An 18,714-nucleotide genomic window follows, 5' to 3' on the forward strand; every position below is an offset into this window, starting at 1 on the left:
TCGGAAGTATAGTGGATAGACTTTTCTGTCTTACTTGGCAGTCAAACATATCATTACACAGTCTGTGAATTGCTTGGCAATATATGGTTGCACGAACACAAATTCAAAGACACAAAGCGTTGGCGACTTGATTCTATAGACACTATTATCTTTCCCTAAATTCGTGGAGATCTATAGGGATGCCTTGGTTTAGACATATTTAGTACCTCGACGGTGTTAGAAATGAATCTCAGTAAGTTACAGCACTGTAATCTGTAGTATGTATGGAGTGCAGTGACTGGACATAAGTAATTGCATACCCCTTGGCCCCACCCAACTCACCGCTGATGCCGTCTTCCTAAAATGTATAACATGTATGGATAGAACTACCTGGAAATAGTATAGGAAGCAGCGGTTTTTTGTAGGCAAATCAATGTCTTATTTTTTCCCTGACTCTTAAAGCTAGTGCTCTTATATATGGAGTAATAGTCGAGATAATTATACTTTATGGAGATTCTTTTGACGGGCAGAATATTAGGTAATCTTTAGGGGTGTGGGGCGGGATGCAATTATTGATGTCCACTGACTGTATTATCTTTAAGCTTGGAATAGCACAATGTACATTTTCTTCTATATAACATCATGTAAGACATCGGGAGATAATATCTGGAGGTAGTTCAGTCCTGCTTAAATGCCTGATTGCATTGGAGACAGAAAAAAAAAATAAGTACAGAGTATGTTGTACATAACTTGAATTGCATGCTCAAGCTCTGCAATATGTACCATAAGGCACAGGCCTGTCGCCATCCCCGCCAAGGGCAAAGGTTGGATATCTTGAATAGATACACTTTTGTTCAATTGCAGTGTCAATCCACTTAATGTACACTGACAATGATCGGCCATTGTTTACCGGCCCTCCGCACGCTCAACCAGCTGATCTTCCAATCCCATTGGCTCCCAGATCTCCTTCGCCTTCTTATTTTGCACCCACACCACATCTCCTTGGACAAAGGCCACAACTCCACCCTTGCCCGTGGCACTAGCAGTAATACGGAACAGCGGCTGGCCGTTCTGTGGATGAGCTTCACGCAAGGGTAGCATGATGAGTCCCTGTTCCATACACCAGCCTTCCAAGATGTCCTTGAACGCAACTTCTTCCACAACTGGTGCCTTGACCCGGGGTTCGGCAGGAGCCGCTGCGGCAGTTGCTGCGGCTGCGGCCACCTTATCTTCCCGGGTGGGAAGCGCTGCCCGAATGGCATTTGGACGTGGGAGTTCGGCAGCGGCACGGTCGCCCAGTTGTAAGGCAAGGTCCATGGTTTTCAAGCCCTTGTTCCATTCATCGTCGACGATAGCAAGCTCGTTGACCTCCGCCGGGATCTGAGTACCCCACCAAGTGAACCAAGCTCCAACCTCCTCGTAGTTGGGGTCGTTGGTGAGCCAGATGTAGAGAATCTCGTGCCACTTGGGGAAGAAATCAGAGACTAGTAATAGTCCCATGACCTTAGGCTGGAAGAAGGACTTCCAGCATAGGACATCTTTGAGCGCTGTGAGATCTTGATCCTGTGGGTTCACGGTGAAGTTCTCACGAAGATGGCGCGCAAGACGTGGCAGTAGGTGGTTGCATAGGCATACATCGAATTCGGACCCTAGGGCATCCCGCCAGATCTCAACGCGATCGACCAGGCCCTTGCGTAGACTCCATGTGTCGAGTACCGAGCGGAACTTTCTCTTCGCGTCAGACATGAGACCGGTGGGCTGTTTAGGGTTGGTGTGTCTTTCATCCAAGTATTGGAGCCAAGTGAAAAGCCACCAGGGGAACCTTCCATCTTGTTCAGAACCGGCATGTCGTCGGCTAGTTCGAGGCTTCCAATTTTTGAGAGCTAGGCCCACCTTGGGAACGACTAATTGGTCGAGAACGTTTGCATACACAAATGGCGGTACGATAGCCTTCCAGGCCACGACCAGCGCGGTTGCCTTGGACGGGTCGTAAACGTCCCAATCATTCAGGAGTGCTGAGCGCACTCGTGGGAGCCAGAGGGTATAGATCATCGTTTCGTAAGGGGAGGTGGATGCCCGTTTCTGGGGCTCTTCTAACTTGTTCGTGCGAGACAGAAGAGGCTGAAGACGGGTGAGGTTGGATACAAGGAAGGTAGGATCTTGAAGAGGCTCCCATTCGTCCATGGCCTCGCGGAATAACGGATGTAGAGCTGCGACTGCAGTTTCTGCTAGTCGATGCTCATCAATAGAATCTCGATATTTAGATTCCATATCTTCAAGCTTGTCCGTGACCTCATCAAATTTGGTCTTGATGCTTTCGTCGTGTTCAAATATGTCCAGTTCTTCCACTGCAGCAATTAAGCCTGTAAGATGGTTGATTCGGGATTGATATGCATCCAATTCGTCCACGACCTGAGCTTCTTCGAGTTCGATGAATAGCTTTCTCTCTTTTAATCCCTTCCATTCATCCGCAAATGCTTCCAGGTCATTCCGGGCCCGCTGGGCAATCTTTAACGCTTCTCCTTCCTCTTGGCTGACGAATTGTTTTGTCGACATCAAGCCAGCAGTCGAAGTGAGAACACGCTGCTCCTTTCCGGTGGCATCGACGAGTGATTTGAGAACATTGGGAACTTCCAGTCCTTCCATATCATCCTCGATTTCGCGCGCTGTGCGGAATTTGGGCTTGGCACGCTGGATCGGTGTACCAGCGCCACTCCGACCCTGTGCCTTGCGCTCCTCCTTCTTCTTCCGCCGCCGCTGCCGTTCCTCTTCGGAGCTGTCTTCAAGGATCTCTCCCTTCTGTGCAGCGGCTCGTCGCTCTTCTTCGCGGGTCTTTTTGGACTTCTCACTCACTGCGCCCAAGCCTGCACCCTGGGGTCGCGCCTGTACTTCAATCGGGTTGACGATACCCTGGCCAGTAGTTCCAAGACCTTGTCCTTCTTTGTAGCCCATCTTTGCCATCATGCGCGCGGCAAAACTGTTGGCTCCTCCCCCTCCACCGCCACGTCCCATGCCTTTCCCACCTCGTGATGAGCCTCCGCCTCGGGAGTTAGCCATGATGTTTCGATTGTCACGGGTTCCACTACCTAGTCCGCCCATAGTGGGAGGCGTCACGGAGCGAGAGGCAGCTCTGGCGAACCCCCGAAAGCCGGTGGCCGGGCGCGTGGTTTCTTCATCGGAGCTCATGTCAGCGACTTTGCGCTTTTGGCCAGAAAACGAAGGCGACGCCATCTTTTCAGGGGGTCATTGGCAGATTCTGGCCAAGTCGACTGTCCCCTCTATTTTCAGCAAAAGGGTAAACGTGAGCAAATGGTGTCATAGCAGAATGAATCGCAGTCGAGAGCTCATGAAATTCACGTGGGGAGCCGGACCGGAATAACATATATCCGAGCCAACGAAAACAAGATGACGTTAGAGCCGGTGACGATAGTTAGTTATAGCACCCATTCTGCCTGTCTGAACTAGCCAATAAAAGGTATGGTTTTTTTTGGGGGGGTAGGTGGCATACTTCAAACCTAGGAAGGCGATAGCAGTGAAACTTACATACAAACCTCGCTGTACTACTATGTATAACTCTGCTCGTACATGCCAAAATTATGTCAACAAGTTCTGCCCAGGGCCCCTTAAGGCGCATCAGAACTCGCGTGTGAACCATCAACTTGACTTCTTATTAAATCTTTATCTAGCAACTATTTTTTTATTAACCATTAAAGGCTCATTACCTTATTTCACTGGTCTCTTTTTCTAGATTTTGGTGCCGTCGAACGCGAGGTTCCCCTGAGTATGAAAAGCGAGAGGTCGTTTGTTCTTAAGAACATAAAAGCCATAGCCTCTTTTTATTAGTAGTACATTCCTCTGTTAAAAGAAATGATCAAAGGAGCAGATAGTACGGAGTATAACAATTCTCCCTACTGCTCCTGCAGTGCAATCCATCCTCCTACCATCTCCACCCCTTATCGTCATACTGTAAATCAACGCTGGTGATGGGAAAAATCTGATCTATTGATGTAGGTGGCCGAAAGAGACCATAATTGACGTAGATACGATCCGACCAGGGACTATCTTCAACGCTACGAATCGTGCGGGAGAATCCAGATAGGTGCCTAAGAAGTATTAGCTCGTTTAATATTCAATAATAGTATAGGATGTATATACATTGTTCGGGTAGGCCAGTCGTATATAGCCTTACGTATCCCAGAACATGGACAGTACCCGTACGCTTGAAGCTTCCTAATTCTCATTTATTGGCTCTATGTCCGTTATTATAGTTAAGGTGCCCGGATAATATACTCGTAGACCTTGCGGAACTTGAGTCGAATCTCCTCTCGCTGAGAGAACATGCAACTCCAGAACTCTTGTATGTTGAGTGACTCGCCTGGTACCTTTGCCCATATCACATACGTGATAAACCCCCCAGGGACGATATCGTCCTGGTCTTGTTGGTCAGACCGATATCCAAGGAGCCGAGGGATAACTTCGCAGCCTTTCTCTTCGAGGGATCTAAGAGCAGTTAGCTCTGTAGGCTCATACGAGTTGACGGCCTGTGCGGCCCTGATTGGAGCCTTCTCAAACTCGGTGCCAGCAATAGGTACCTGCTTATACACTCGCATAAACGCGAGTGTATTTGGGCTGCTAGCATCTTGCTGGTTTACGATCTTAGCGCGCTCGTTCATCTGGCTAAAAATTTACCATCTCTCAGGGCTAACATGCAACGGCAATTCTGGTGACGGGTTGAGGGGCTTGGGGGGGCTGAGGGTGACCGTGGTGCCCTCGAAGCGAGTGAGGAACTTAGGTGATGACATGACGGCGATAATTGATGAAATGTGAAGATGACAAGTATATTGTACAAAGTACATGTACATAGAAAGTCCACGGGTATTTACTCCGTATGGTCGAAGTCTAAAGTGATGGTGGAGCTAATACATATAAATAGCATATAATTGGTTGAGCGGGCCGCGGCTCCATGCTATCCTTGCCTAGAATACATAGTACACGAAGCTGCTGTTTTCGCGAGTAGAAGGCTATATTGTTCTCCCCTAGACTCTAACCTAGTTCTTTACATATGCCACATTAGCCAAAGGTTACACATAGAAAGCTGATTATCACAATTCAGCCTCCCACCGCCTTTTCCTGCCGGTTAGTTATAAAACCGAGAAGTGGAAGAAAATACCTAATAAAAAGGATATTTAAAAAGACATCTGAATAGATGTATGGAAATATATCTTAAAGATACGTGAAAGAATATTCAAGAGGAACATAAAAAAAAACTACCAAAGAAAGACATCATATGGCCGCATAAGCGGTCGACTATTTTTTTTGGAGATGACATGAAGCTTTTTTGTCTGGCAGAATATTATATAATGTAGTTAGCGTAGACAGGGCAGTGCAATTACTTATTTACTTTACTGACTGCCCAAGTGTATATGGGATGTTCGGCACGAAGATGGTGTATAAAATTGGAAGAGGTATGGAGTAGTTCCACAGAGCCCAAGAATTTCTCTTTCCGATTGAACACCTCTTTATTTTTTTCACCGTAAATTTATCTCCGACACATAACTTCACTGGTGAAGTCAATATCCCTCGATTTTCAGCAAAAGAGGTAAAAGTAGGCATATAGTGTCATGGCAGAGTGAGTCGTAGTTCAGAGCTCATGAAATTCACGTGTGGATTCGGACCGAAATAACATATATCCGAACCGACGAAAACAAGATGACGTTAGAGCCGGTTACTTATAGCTCGGCTACCACCACTTTTTTTTCCCTGGAATTCATTTGTCCTTCCGATTGCCTACCTCTTTATTCTTTTTTTCAACTCAAAATAACCTTCTAACACATACTTTCACAATGGCTGCTCTTCTTAGCAACTCTGCTCGCGTCGCCCTTCGCTCGGGGGCTTCGGCTACCTCCAAGGCCGGAGCTGCGGGCTTGACCTTTGCCCGCGGCAAAGCCACCCTCCCCGATCTTTCCTGTAAGTTAGGTGTTTTAGCACCTGTATCTATATATATGAAGTAAAGACTTCAGGCTAACATTGAAACAAAGACGACTATGGCGCTCTTGAGCCCTCCATCTCCGGCAAGATCATGGAGATTCACCACAAGAACCACCACAATACCTATGTGACCAGCTACAACAACACTATGGAGCAGCTGCAGGAGGCTCAGGCTAAGGGTGATATCGCTGCTCAGATCACTCTCAAGCCCGCTGTCAACTTCCACGGTGGTGGTCACCTCAACCATTCCCTCTTCTGGGAGAACCTTGCCCCCAAGAGTGCCGGCGGTGGTGAGCCCCCCTCTGGTGCTCTGTCCAAGGCCATTGACACCACCTACGGTGGTCTCGGCGAGTTCCAGTCCAAGATGAACGCTGCTCTGGCCAGCATTCAGGGCAGTGGCTGGGCTTGGCTCGTGAAGGACAAGCAGACCGGGCAGATCAGCATCCGCACCTATGCCGTAAGTTATGATTGGCAATAATACTTCATACGAAATGTCCTAGTTACTAACCCCTTACCAGAACCAGGACCCTGTTGTCGGTCAGTTCGAGCCTCTGCTCGGTATTGACGCTTGGGAGCACGCCTACTAGTAAGAATTCCTGTTTTGATGATCCATTCCCTATACTAATGATTTTTTTTAGCCTCCAATACCAGAACCGCAAGGTCGAGTACTTCTCCGCCATCTGGGACGTCATCAACTGGAAGACAGTTGAGAAGCGCTTCGCTTAAATAACTCTATTTGATTTGTAAATGCTGCTATGATGACTTGCGCTATTACCCCTGTATTGTAGCATGTGTTTTTTTAATATGATCAATAAATTTGGTAATATAAGATTATTTTCAGCTATTATTTCCCTTCTTCTCGAATGTGGTGTGGTAGACCGGACCGGGCGGACCGCAGAAGATCACCGCAAGCATCCGAAACAAAAGGACCCTAATATTCTCCATCTGGACCCTCAAAAACACTTTTACCAGCAACTCAATGATGTCGGCAGAGAGTCCTGGTCATCAAAATGGCTTCAAGTCATTTTTATCTAAGGCATTGCGCCCCAAGAAATCCCGCCAAACCCTCCGCAAGGGCAGATCGACCACAGACCTGCGGCTGTCGCCGCGCTCCAGTGTCGAGGAAGCTCCTCCGATGCCAGAGCTGGCTCCATTGCACGCCCATAGACTCAAATACAAGGAATTGCACGCGCAAGTGGACTCACAACTAGGTGAACGAAGGGATTACACGGAAATTATCCATTCCATAGGCACACTCGACGTCAACGATACCAGCGCTGCAACTTACGAGAATAATGAGAATCGGCCCCCAGGCGAAGGCGATATAGCAAGTCTCTCACCAAAGCTATGGGTGCACATAGCAGGATACCTGAATCCCGCCGACGCAGCAAGCCTAGCAATCGCCAACACCACATTATACCAAAGATTAGGTCCAAGATACCTCATGGCTCTAAACCACCCAGACAACGAAACCCACAAGACCAACTTCCTCTCCGGCCTGGATATCTCCTTCCCGCACCACCTCCTCTGCTTCCCCTGCATACAATACCACAGACGCACACAAGAAGGAAAAGAACGCATCCGTCCATCCCACGTCATAAACCCGCTCTTCAACTGCCCAAACGCCAAAAACCCCCTGAAACCTCCACCCCGCCACCGCATAACCCACGGCCGTAATATCCCCTTCGTATTCGTGCAGCTAGTCATGCGCGCCCACCGCTTCGGCCCCAGCTACGGGCTAGCCGCGGAAGCGCTCGGCCGCCGCTGGCAGCGCGACGACTGGTCGCACACATCCCGCTTCCACATCAACGCAGGCCGGCTCCTAATGCGCGTTACCAGCCAGACCTTCGCGGAGCCGGGACTCGCGCCGTCCGCACAGCGCATGCTCCTGTACTCGCGCGAAGACTACTGGCCGTACTTTAGCGCGTGCGCGCACTGGCGTGACGGCGAGCTGATGCCGTCGTGTAAGTGTGCGCTGGAGCATATCCCGCGGCCGCGAAGTACTGGTGGGTTACAGGGGATCGAGCACCGGGTGAAGGACCGGATTGCGGGGCAGGTGTTTGATCCGAATGCGCTGACGACGCTGTGTGGGTTTTGTCGGCCGATGCGCAGGTGTCCTGAGTGTCCGACTGAGTATTTGATTGAGGTTAAGCTTTGTGAGGACCATGTGGATAAAAGGTTCAAGCAGGCTATTGTTGTTACGCGGTGGAGTGACCTTGGGGACGGGACTACGCCTGGTGGGATTGAGTGGGGGGCTATTAATGGAAAGAGGGATGATTATGATTCTTTTGTGCATTACGCTAAGCGTGGGATTGCGAGTATCTTTGAGGCGGCTTTTACGGCGGATACGCTTCCTGGGCAACGGGTTGTTTCGCTGAATCCGAAGAACAAGAAGCTTGGGGAGAAGGGGGATCAGTGGTATTAGGTTTGGGGCTGGGATTTATTGGATAGAGGGGGTGTTTTTTTTTGTTTTTGGTATTTCTTTGGCTACTGTATATCATGTCTGGGCGTTTTGGAAAGTGAAAAAGTCTGGAATTGGGAGTAAAATGGACTGGAAAGGTTGGAAGTTGGAGTTACCTGAATTTGATATTGAAATTGCATTTGATATTGCAACCTTTACAACCTCTGCTTTTACCTCCAGTATCATGTTCAGAACTGACTGTCCTAGACATCAGTATCAACTGTCGAAGTCAAGGTTATGCCTCATCTTTTTGATTGCTATAACCGTAGGTTCCTTCCCTCTTCCACTTCGAGAAGTGCTTCATTCACACTCATCCTTACAACGAATTCACATCATTCCCAGCTCTTCCGTCACAACTCGGCACTAAATAACAACACACACCCATTGACATACCTGCTACCTGACTCTTCACTTAATTACAACTCATCCTCTCTACTTCCTCTGCTTCCACTCCCACTCTACTTCTATCATCACATCAACACAAGCTAATCAATTCGGACCAGCGATATCCAGCACGATGTCAACTTCCCAAAGCCCCAACGCTGGGGGTAACCCCAGGTTAGACTTCAACCCCGTTCCTGGTCGGGTTACTGGCAATGATCCCAGGTCCGAGGGCAGCTACTGGAGGCCATATGGCTACTACATGCCTCAGTTCTGGGTGTAAGTTTCTCAGTCATTTCACCACCTGCATTGGTACAAGCTGACAAAGGTCTATACCAGAGATAAATTGATTTGCGATTGCCCAAACCACAAACAACAATACCACTGGCCTATCCATCATGCCGAGCTCGTGCGTATTCCAGACTAACATTTCCAGAGCTCCGAGCTAACACGCATTACGTTCCTAGGTATTCTCTCCCTGCGCATTCAGGTGTCCCTTCTGTGATGAGTTCAACAAAGCCGAAAAACCAAGGCTAATGGCCGCGAACCTCCGCCGCCACATCACAAAGACGCACATTGTAAGGTTCTGATATCCCTGGTTGATGAAAGACTTGCTGATATCTACTAGGAAGGGAATCCCGGTCGGTTTGGTACTCTTGTGGTCAAACCCGGACTAATCGGAGGAATGGAGCAACCTGCCACGTAAGTTGGCCCCCCAGAGCTTGGAATTCTTCACTTTCTAAGTGATCTATCTTGACAGTCACGAATCCTACCTGCGTGGCCCGCCAAGATCGGATTCTCCGACTTGCTGAGCATGATTTAGGACATGATGAACATACGGGGTGAATGAGGGAGGAAAGGTTTTGGGTCCATTGCGTTAGTATCAAGTGGTTGCCTCGCGGTTTAACACAACATATGCACACATTGTGGTGAATTCGGACCCTAACCACTTAATAGAATTATTATTCCTGTAATATAGCATATCAAACGATGTGAATCCATTTCAGATTAACCCTGCCAGTAGGATCGATATCAAAAATACGATTTTAGATCCCTCCCTAAAATGCAGAAGCCTCGAGTCGTGATTCGCATACATCAGGAAAGCAAAAACATAAAATGATGTAGAAAGAGCTCATAATACAACAAGACCGGTCGAGTGCTTTAATAAGTGAACAATAAGAACAAAGAACAATGTAGCCATGCTGCTGTGTATACAGGGCTGGGTATCATATAGTACAAAAGGAAAAAGGAGAATGGAGGCAAGGAGAGATGAACTAGGAAAATAAAGAACGAGGAGTAAGGCACGAATGACTGCCTCTACAGAAGCTCAGCCCCTGCGAGCACGACGACCCATATACCTAGGCCGTCTTGCATAGTCATCGGAATGAATAGTCATTTCAGAGTGAGGTCTGACATAGGCCTCCATGGAATCTGGCGTCTCGGCACGGGGAAGTCCAAGCCCATGATTAGTTTCAGAAGCTAAACGCGAGGGAACACGGTTCTCCTTCGGCGCGGAGTCAGTGGACTTATCCATCCCCACGGAATCAGAGCGTTTACTCTTTATCCAGCCGAAAATGCCCAGTGAGCTGCGCCGCTTGTGCTCTATGCCATGGGATGTGGAGGGCCGTCCTGAGATTGTTGCGGAGACGTGGTGGTCAGCAAGTGTTGACATTGTCGAAGATTGCGGCAGTCCTCGTGTCCTGAAGGCTGAGGGCGGTTCATCATTATTGTTTGTAGGGTTGGCGTATAGGTCGCCTGGGGCGGTGATTATTTGAGAAATAGGTCTTCGAGAGGCGCCTCCCATTGTTCTGGTTTTGGGAATCACCGGGGATGGGGCGCCGTCTTCATCATCATCTTCGAAGTCGTTTAGAATTGGGGAGCCCTGTGGATGACGGGGGTTATTGGCTGAGCGGTTGAAGAATGGGGGTATAAAGCTGAGGCGGCGACGGGGTTCGGGGTTAGCTTCGGATTTGGGCTCTGACTGGTCAGGGTCGCGAGGTCGTTCCAAGATATCCAAAGTTGCCATGTCAAGAGTTGGGATACCAGGGACGTCGGGCTCGCTTGGATCCGAAGCGATGCTGCTGTCATCGCGCAAGGCGGCTGGGCTGGCCATAGTGCGAGGCGATAGCTCTCTCTGTTGAATTTCGCGGCGGGTCTCACGCGGCTTCGGCTTACGAGACCGTGGACCTTGCTTTGCAGCGGCAACCCAGTCTTGGGGTGTGAGTGGTGGTGAGGAGTCGCGGTCACTATTGTGCGCCTCCGGAGTCATAGCCTTGTGTGGGCTACGGACACGTTTAATTGTTGGGGTTGATGCTTCGTTGGCATTTGCGTGGTACATATCTCCAAACTTCTCGATGACAGGGTTGCCGGGGCTTCCAGGCCCAAGAAGCGCGCTGGCTTTGGAGGAAACTGGGTTGAAAGAGGGCAAGATAGTACGTGACTCGTCAGCTGTGACTCCTATGCGCGGAGTATCACTGCAATTGGTTTGCATGCTGACGTCAAGCTCACTGCCGTTGAAGCTGTAGGGACTAGCCATCTCTTCTGCAGAACGTGGGCGATTAACTCGCCTACCGGAGAAGAACAGATCAGACTCGGTCTGTGGGCTCTTTCGGGCTCTAATGCTCCCATTTGATCCATTTGATCGGTTTGCCCCGTTAGCATATGCAGTACTCATGGTGTCAGGAGTGGGAGGAAGCCTGATGCCTCCGAAAAGAGATGCATCCAGTCGTCCGCGTCCACGCGGCTTGGGAGCATACAAGTCTGTTGTAAAACTGGGTATGCTGACCTTGGTAGCATCAGATAATGCTCGGTTCCTGCGTCTCGTGATCACAGTCTGGTTTACCTCTTCGCGAGACTGCATCCACCGGTCAATCTGGTCTTCTTTGCTTTCCTCCCGCCTGTTTGGGGGAACGTAGCTATCCACGCTGCCCGCAGTCGACGGCGATCGCCTAATAGGGATCTCGAGTTGATCAAATTCTTGCCACCTCATAGGTGTGTCAAACGGATTCAGCTCACTGCATTCACTCAAGACGCTCAATCTGGGTGACTCGGGCTCCATAGCCTCGGTGGTCGTGTGGAAGCTCGCTGATTTCGAAAGCTCCGTCCTTGCAGAGCGTGACTGGGTTTCTTCTTCAGGAGTATAAAGGCTTCGCAAAGTGGCAGTACTTTTGTTATCCGCTCGTAGGAAGGAGGGTGCTTTCGAGAGTCTGCGTAGCTCGGAAGATGTCTGGCGCTGAGTTACACTCAAGATACTTGAATTTCGCATGGAAGAGGTTCTCTCCGGGATCTCAATCATGGCCCGGGATTTCAGCGCTGAGGCCTCGGAGCCATCAGCGGTTATAGGACGTGACATAGATATCATAGAGACCCGGCCACCGTTCTCCAGTATTTCAATTTTCGATTCCAGCTGGCAGATGAGCTCGACTGCTTCAGTAACAGCCAGGTCACGCTTGTCAAGGTCAAGCCGAAGTTGCTCATTAGACTCGCGTAGGATCTGATTGTCTTTCTCAGTGGTTCGAAGCTCCTCTACTTCTGCTACCAAATCCGCCATGTGAGCTAGTTGTTCTTCCATCTCCGCCATCCGTTCCAGCTTCTTTTCATATGTAGCGATTTGTTGTGCTCGATGAAACACTTCAAGCTTCAGATCGAAATTGAGCTTGTTCATTTTTGATACGTACTTCGGACAAATCAGCCAGTGCACATAGGCCTCTCGTACTAATGAACTTACTTGGTCCATTTCCCGCATGCCCATCTCTTTCGGTTTTCTCTGGCCAGCAGAGAAGACGTCACTCACTTTGCGTGCTTTTTCGGAGGCAGCATCTTCCTGGGTTCGGGTCGCCTCAGGAGTTTCAGCGACATTCTCTTTGTACTCCTCAGATATTGTTCCCCGGGAGCTTCGATGTGCGCGTTCTTCTTTCAGTAAATCTTGCAGGAGAGCTGAAGCAGGGTTTACTAGCGTAGGGGTACCGGGTTCGGGGGTGCCTGAGCCACATATAATCAGTCACTTGTGCTCGGGAGCGATCCAACCTTGCTGGCAATCGGTAGAGATTAATAGACATACCAGATGAACGGTTTGACGTCCTTGTATCTTGATGGATAGGCGACTGGTCCCTCAGCCAGGAAGCCTCTGCGCTCACACGAGGCGGAGTAAACATATTCGCTCGACCCTTGACGCGGGAAAGTGATGGGTGCTGAGGACGTTCTGACAAGCCTTGAGGAAGAAGCAATGTCAGCTTTAATTAATTAACCCTGACTTTTAGAACTCGATACAAGCAGTTCCAAGTTCAGAGATCACGTACTAGGAGAGTGGTCTTTAGAAGAGAGACTGCGTTTGGGTGCAGCCTTGGGATGATATACGGGGTTTCGGGAGTGCGAAGGAGCAGGCTGACCAGCAGCCGAGCTCCTTCTTTGAATTTTCTCATCCATAATGGCTGCAGGCATAATGTTCACCGAATGCGCATAATTGACGTGCCGCAAAAAGCCCCCAGTTTCCCGCTTTGGACGCAACACTACAGTATTCTGGTCAATCAATGGACACCACGGTGACAATTTCCTGCACGATCCACCAGGCGCATCGGAGGATTAATGGATGGATCCAGGGAGATTGATATCAATTGGATAGGCGCTAGATAATGTATTGGGTGATTGGATGGCGGTGGGTAAAAAGCAGGTGCGATGCGAGGGGTGCAGATGTGTTGCAGCTGGGGGGGCAATCACAAGCCGGTTTGTCGAACCTGTGGAGTGCAAGGTAGGTTTGTAGAGTCAATAGGCCCGAATCAAGGCATAGAAGGGGTCTCCCACTTCCAAATGCACGATTCAAGGGAGGGAAAGACGGAACAGCGACAAGTCAAACGAAGCGAGGGTGATGTAAACAAATTGTGATGAGTCGATCCCCAATCAAGAGAGAAAAAAAGGGTAGTCACAGGCCCCACTTATGTACAAAGTAGATGTTATTGTTTTGATGTACAAAATATGGAGAAGGGACAGTTGTTACGAGAGGCAAGGAATGGAAGATTCGAAGAATGGAAGAACAACAGAAGATCAGCTTTGAACTCCCAAGATATTATTACTCCGTACACTGCTTTTCTTTTTTTTCCCAGCCCCCGAGGCTAGATTCAATAGGCTCCTCAGCATGACGATCAATTCGCTACAAGTCTCTCTATTTCTTGACAATCACACCAATCGGATCTGGGCCGTGGGGCAGTCTCACTCTGGCACTTTACGCGGGGTTTCTCTGACTTCATAGGCTTACAACGGGTAACCGTTAGTACCCGTGGACAGAGTAGTAAAAAAATCCAGTTTAACTTAGAAATATATAATGAGAAATGATAATAAGTATAACTTATAGATCTTAATTGAATCTTTATAAACGACATGTATATAAGAATTGACATTCAATGTTTTGATATATCAAGATTCCATTTCCATGGATCCAGATTTCATGTCCCCACATAGGCAAATCCTATGTCTCGAACCTGTCGGGTTCCTTCGCTAGATGTATAACACATATAAGTTGTCAAACAAACTGTCAAATGTATATATAACATGTGATAGATATCTTTTTTTCTTCATCTAAATTCTAATCTTCCAATAGCTTTGAAATACTTTTTAATGATAATGAAATAGTAAATTAGAGACACAGACATTGTGTCCTAAGTCACACCCTATCGGATCGAAGAATCATATTGTCGCATAAAGTGTATCATAATCTTCATGAGCGAGCGCAGCTCAGAGCCCACGAGAAATGCCTCGTCAGAAAGGTCTATTACTTACGTTTCGCCTCTCCGGACCAGATCCGCATGTCCTTGGCCCGGTCATGAGCAGCGCGGAACACTATCGAACCATATCTGTTAGTGACCTCATCCTCCTCCCATCGATCCGAAAGAGGGACAGTCAAAACCTACATTGTCGCTCAGTCTCATCCAGTCCGCGAAGGAAATCAACTCCGCCCCCGACTGCACCACGCGAGTTATGCGCATGATCAGCGATATCTGCCGCTCGTTTCTTGAATGCCTGACAGTTCGTTAGTCCCAACTCGACTAATAAGCTGACCTCGCCAGCTACGGAGATCAGAGAAACCTACATCTCCGAGAACATCGACCATCTCTTCTTCCTCGAAGAGTTCGAGAATCCGCTCGCTCAGATTGTAGAAATGAGGTGCTAAAGCGCGCAAGTCAAGCGTGCGGGGATCTGCCTTCAGTGCATTCATAACTCGCTCCGAAAGTGCCTCGGGCATGTCGAGCGTGACTAGACGGGCCGTTCCTAGACGTGCTCTGTAACGACCACATACCACGTTAGGAAAATAACAAACTTCACTTCTGGTCTTCTGAGTAGGCTGAATTGGTTGGGACCTTACCCGATCGAGAGCATTTCACCTAGCCATAGTGGAAGATCGATCCGGGTTCCAGCTTTGATCTGTGCACGGGTCAGTCAGCTGCACGGTCGAGCAGTGAAAACTAGAGCGTAGACTCACATCATCACCCGCATTGCCCTCTAGAATACCGAGTCCAGGTACTTCGAGCTCAAATGTACATGGCAATTTCTGGATCCACGATGTTAGCAATTGTTCATTTCTGTGAAGTTATGGTGAGTATATGTGATCGCAATCATCTCACCTGTGCATCAGTCAAGATAGAATCAATATCATAGTAAGACATGATGACACGTTGAAATGTTCATGTTCTGTTGATCGCAAAGTTGTGAGTTTGAGGCGCGTCGATAACGGCGCGCGGTCACGTGTCACTCGCGAAATGGAAATTGGTGGAGTACCCGATGACATCCTTCACAACTTCTGGAAGTTATGAGCTTTAGAAATATCCGGCTCTTTCCTGTTCTCAAATGGCTACGACAAATTTACTACAATCTGGCAGATTGGTGGGGGAAAATCACTCGATTGCCTAGATGGGCAATCTGGCACTTCTAAATCGTCAGTTCTAGATAGTTATGCGCTTCATACCCCACGACTTAATAAGAGAGAGAGCATGCTGTTATTTTACGACACACTTTTTTTTCCTTTTTTGAAAAGAAAAACAAAGTCTTAGAAGGATGCATGGAAATCTCTATAAAGCTAACAATGTAAATGTAATTTTGTGTGTTGGACCCGAGCTCGTAATTCCAGGCATAAGATATCACAAAGATATCACATACCCTATATGGCATTGCACGCATGGACACATGCATGCCACATCATCTTAGTTTGATACATGTATTTGAAGATACATTGTAGTCTTCCAAGTCGCTTTGTCGCTATGTTCATCGACGGATATTGACTCGGCGACATCGGCAAAGTTGTCCTACTTGGAACGCTTGAGACATTTAGCAAGGTCAACTGCACATTATTACAACAGTTTAGATTTCCTTTCCCATCAAATTTCCAGACAGAGTGGAGACCCTCCTGATATAAATATAAGAGGCGAAATCAGACACGATCATGGTAACCGATCAAAGCCCATACAATACAGCAAACGGATCGTGACTAGGTTCCTCATGTCGAGTATATTCTATGCTATTGCAGATCTTCCTCGCCACCTCGCTTCCATAGGCCTCTTCGATCCAAGCAAGAGTAACATCAATACCAGCACTAACCCCAGAGGAAGACCAAACATTACCATCAACCACCCATCTCGCACGAGGAACCCAATCAACATTCACCGCCAGACCCGTAATCTCAGCCCAGGCCATCTTATTCGTCGTGGCTCGTTTCCCATCCAAAACCTTAGCTCGCGCTGCAAGCCCCGAGCCAGTGCAAACTGTAATGAGATAGCTCAGCTGAGGATATACGTTTCGGATGTACGAGATTACTGCTTCGATTGCAGGGCTCGAGCCGCGTGCGCCCAGGCCACCGGGGACGAGAAGCAGATTCAGGGATGGTGCTGTTGCAAAAGTGTGAGTGGGTACCACGCTTTGGCCTACGGCGTTGGCGGATGCCGGCGATTTCGTTGTCACTGGATCTAGGGTTGAGGATATGAGTGCCAGCGTCACGCTGTGGCTCCATGAGAGGACGTTGATGCAATCCACTGGGCCGAATACATCCAGGGCTTGAAAACCTGGGAATAGCACTACGCCCACACGGAGAGGAGCGGATTTGCCTTGAAGTTCTAGGAATGGGATCTGTTAATATGTGGACTATGTGCTGGGAGTGAGCTCCATACCGGACATATCGTTTGTGGCTTTGCTGCTGCAGGAATAATGTATAACTCCTCCTATGCGCCGTTAAATAGTAATTTCCTGTAACAGGATTTGCGTCAGGCCGGGTGGTCTGGTCTTTACATGCATGCCTAGGCGGTGGAATGACCTAGCCACAGCCTTGCGTCGGTTTTGGGCAGGTTAGCGCGTACGCCGGAATGGTTCCATTTTTGTGGAGTGGGAATCCCTCGAAGTATTATTTGGTAATAAGGAAAAGCATAGAAACCGTCTTGGTGAAAAATATGCTTGGTCATTATTTGTTTGATAACTACATATATGTTAATCTGGTGTCAATGGTGGCAGGTCAAAATAACCTTAATTTCCCGAGGGTGGGACGGTGATCGCCTTGATCATACCTAACTGCATAGGTAGGCCGCAGTGAAAACCCTCCGAGCTCCGAGCTACAAGTAAACGATTAGGTAGCATGGCGGAGTACTATGTACATATATCTACTTGTTCTTGCAGCCAGACCAATGAGCGCAGCACATCATATTGCCCTGAAACCTACTCAGATCTTGACCACCCAAGCTAGTCAGTCCTCCCAAGATGATCGCCGCCAGTCCAGTCCGTGCTGCAGGAAGGTGCATAAGGAACGCCTTATAGGGCTAGATGCAGTGAGTGAGACCGCCATGGTGGCCAAAGACCAACTAAACCTGTTATTTTAACTCGAAGAAGTCATCTGAGTCCACGACCATCTCCCAAAGTGAGAGCTAAACCCTCTTCCGGGGTTTCCTCGTGATCTCTCTATCAAGAATAATGGCGTCCCTTCTACAACTTCAGCATAGGCAGCCAGCCAGTAGCTTATATCCGCAAATTTCAGCCGGGGGACCTCTTCGATATCACCTCCGGTATGCGAAATGACGCCTACCTACAAAGCAAAATCTGAAATTCACGGTGCTAAGTGGTCTGCAAAGTGAGTATGCGTGAAAACCCGGATTGTTTGGATGCAACTAGGCAATGTAAGGCGTGAGTATGCGGCGCTTGGTCATACTGTGCAGGAGAAGAACAGAAACTCCATGCTCGCGCTGGTTCAAAATATGGTTTCCCGAAATGCATTGATTGAACCTGAGTACTCCAAGAAGATTGGCCTCATAGTAGTATTGTAGAAAACTGATGCGTTGTCCCTAGTAGAGATGGGGCGTAAGGTGAGGTTTATGCAAGGGTATTGTGTTTTGTATCAGCTTTGAACATAGGTACATATGATATGTACTCCGTATATGTATGCACATATGTAGCTATGTATGTACATATATGTACGTACTTTGTACCGTTTTCCCTCTGTCAGGTGGGGCTTCCCTATCTAAGCTGCCGCCGCTTTTGTGAGGGCGCTTAAAGTCAGGCTTACTACTGAGTAAAATTCAGTCTGGTTCAAACCTCCAGGGTTCACTAAACTGAGTATAAATCACGTGGTGGCTTAGTAAGGTCCACTAAGCGCTCTCCAGGTCCACGGGTCATGAGTGCTTCCCAACGTTATGTCTACGAGTATATAGACGCGCTCGAATCTCTTTACTGGGGTCTCTTCAATTCTTTCCAGAACTCTATTTCGCATGGCGCCATCCTTTTTATAGCTAGGCTACCCCTGACCCATATTCTGGGCAGTATCACAACCGTAATTAATAATGGCCCAAAAATAGCTGTCGTATCACAAGTGTATTGACCATACCCTTTCTCGAACCTCCCACTTGCAAACAAGCCAAACAGACTAGTTGGTCGGATGGGGT

At 48.4% G+C, this 18,714-nt stretch overlaps 7 protein-coding genes across 7 annotated transcripts; 3 read left to right on the forward strand and 4 right to left on the reverse strand.

Annotated features, from left to right (window-relative positions):
- Positions 1-885: 885 nt before the first annotated feature.
- Positions 886-3,210, reverse strand: N7479_002049 (putative G-patch domain protein (TFIP11); the record flags this gene model as incomplete). Its single annotated transcript, XM_057249746.1, has 1 exon — positions 886-3,210. The coding sequence occupies one exon, from the start codon at positions 3,208-3,210 to the stop codon at positions 886-888; it is 2,325 nt and encodes a 774-aa protein (XP_057114178.1).
- A 1,037-nt stretch (positions 3,211-4,247) lies between these two features.
- N7479_002050 (uncharacterized protein) lies at positions 4,248-4,781 on the reverse strand (the record flags this gene model as incomplete). Its single annotated transcript, XM_057249747.1, is given in 2 exon segments — positions 4,248-4,656; positions 4,669-4,781. 2 exon segments carry the CDS (start codon positions 4,779-4,781, stop codon positions 4,248-4,250), a joined length of 522 nt encoding a protein of 173 aa, XP_057114179.1.
- Positions 4,782-5,822: 1,041 nt separating this feature from the next.
- sod2 (superoxide dismutase sodB) lies at positions 5,823-6,693 on the forward strand (the record flags this gene model as incomplete). Its single annotated transcript, XM_057249748.1, has 4 exons — positions 5,823-5,946; positions 6,018-6,424; positions 6,486-6,553; positions 6,606-6,693. 4 exons carry the CDS (start codon positions 5,823-5,825, stop codon positions 6,691-6,693), a joined length of 687 nt encoding a protein of 228 aa, XP_057114180.1.
- A 253-nt stretch (positions 6,694-6,946) lies between these two features.
- Positions 6,947-8,392, forward strand: N7479_002052 (uncharacterized protein; the record flags this gene model as incomplete). The annotated part of the gene is made up of 1 exon (XM_057249749.1): positions 6,947-8,392. One exon carries the CDS (start codon positions 6,947-6,949, stop codon positions 8,390-8,392), a length of 1,446 nt encoding a protein of 481 aa, XP_057114181.1.
- Positions 8,393-8,945: 553 nt separating this feature from the next.
- On the forward strand, positions 8,946-9,621 carry N7479_002053 (uncharacterized protein; the record flags this gene model as incomplete). The annotated part of the gene is made up of 5 exons (XM_057249750.1): positions 8,946-9,088; positions 9,149-9,218; positions 9,277-9,387; positions 9,438-9,511; positions 9,570-9,621. The coding sequence occupies 5 exons, from the start codon at positions 8,946-8,948 to the stop codon at positions 9,619-9,621; spliced, it is 450 nt and encodes a 149-aa protein (XP_057114182.1).
- A 515-nt stretch (positions 9,622-10,136) lies between these two features.
- Positions 10,137-15,465, reverse strand: N7479_002054 (uncharacterized protein; the record flags this gene model as incomplete). Its single annotated transcript, XM_057249751.1, has 10 exons — positions 10,137-12,485; positions 12,537-12,790; positions 12,870-13,019; positions 13,108-13,317; positions 14,582-14,641; positions 14,713-14,821; positions 14,892-15,081; positions 15,165-15,223; positions 15,282-15,350; positions 15,424-15,465. 10 exons carry the CDS (start codon positions 15,463-15,465, stop codon positions 10,137-10,139), a joined length of 3,492 nt encoding a protein of 1,163 aa, XP_057114183.1.
- Positions 15,466-16,249: 784 nt separating this feature from the next.
- Positions 16,250-16,966, reverse strand: N7479_002055 (DJ-1/PfpI family protein; the record flags this gene model as incomplete). The annotated part of the gene is made up of 2 exons (XM_057249752.1): positions 16,250-16,905; positions 16,960-16,966. 2 exons carry the CDS (start codon positions 16,964-16,966, stop codon positions 16,250-16,252), a joined length of 663 nt encoding a protein of 220 aa, XP_057114184.1.
- Between the last annotated feature and the right edge of the window lie 1,748 nt (positions 16,967-18,714).

Source organism: Penicillium vulpinum (genome assembly GCF_028829585.1).
Source record: "Penicillium vulpinum strain IBT 29486 chromosome Unknown utg000001l_segment0_segment0, whole genome shotgun sequence".
NCBI lineage: Eukaryota > Fungi > Ascomycota > Eurotiomycetes > Eurotiales > Aspergillaceae > Penicillium > Penicillium vulpinum.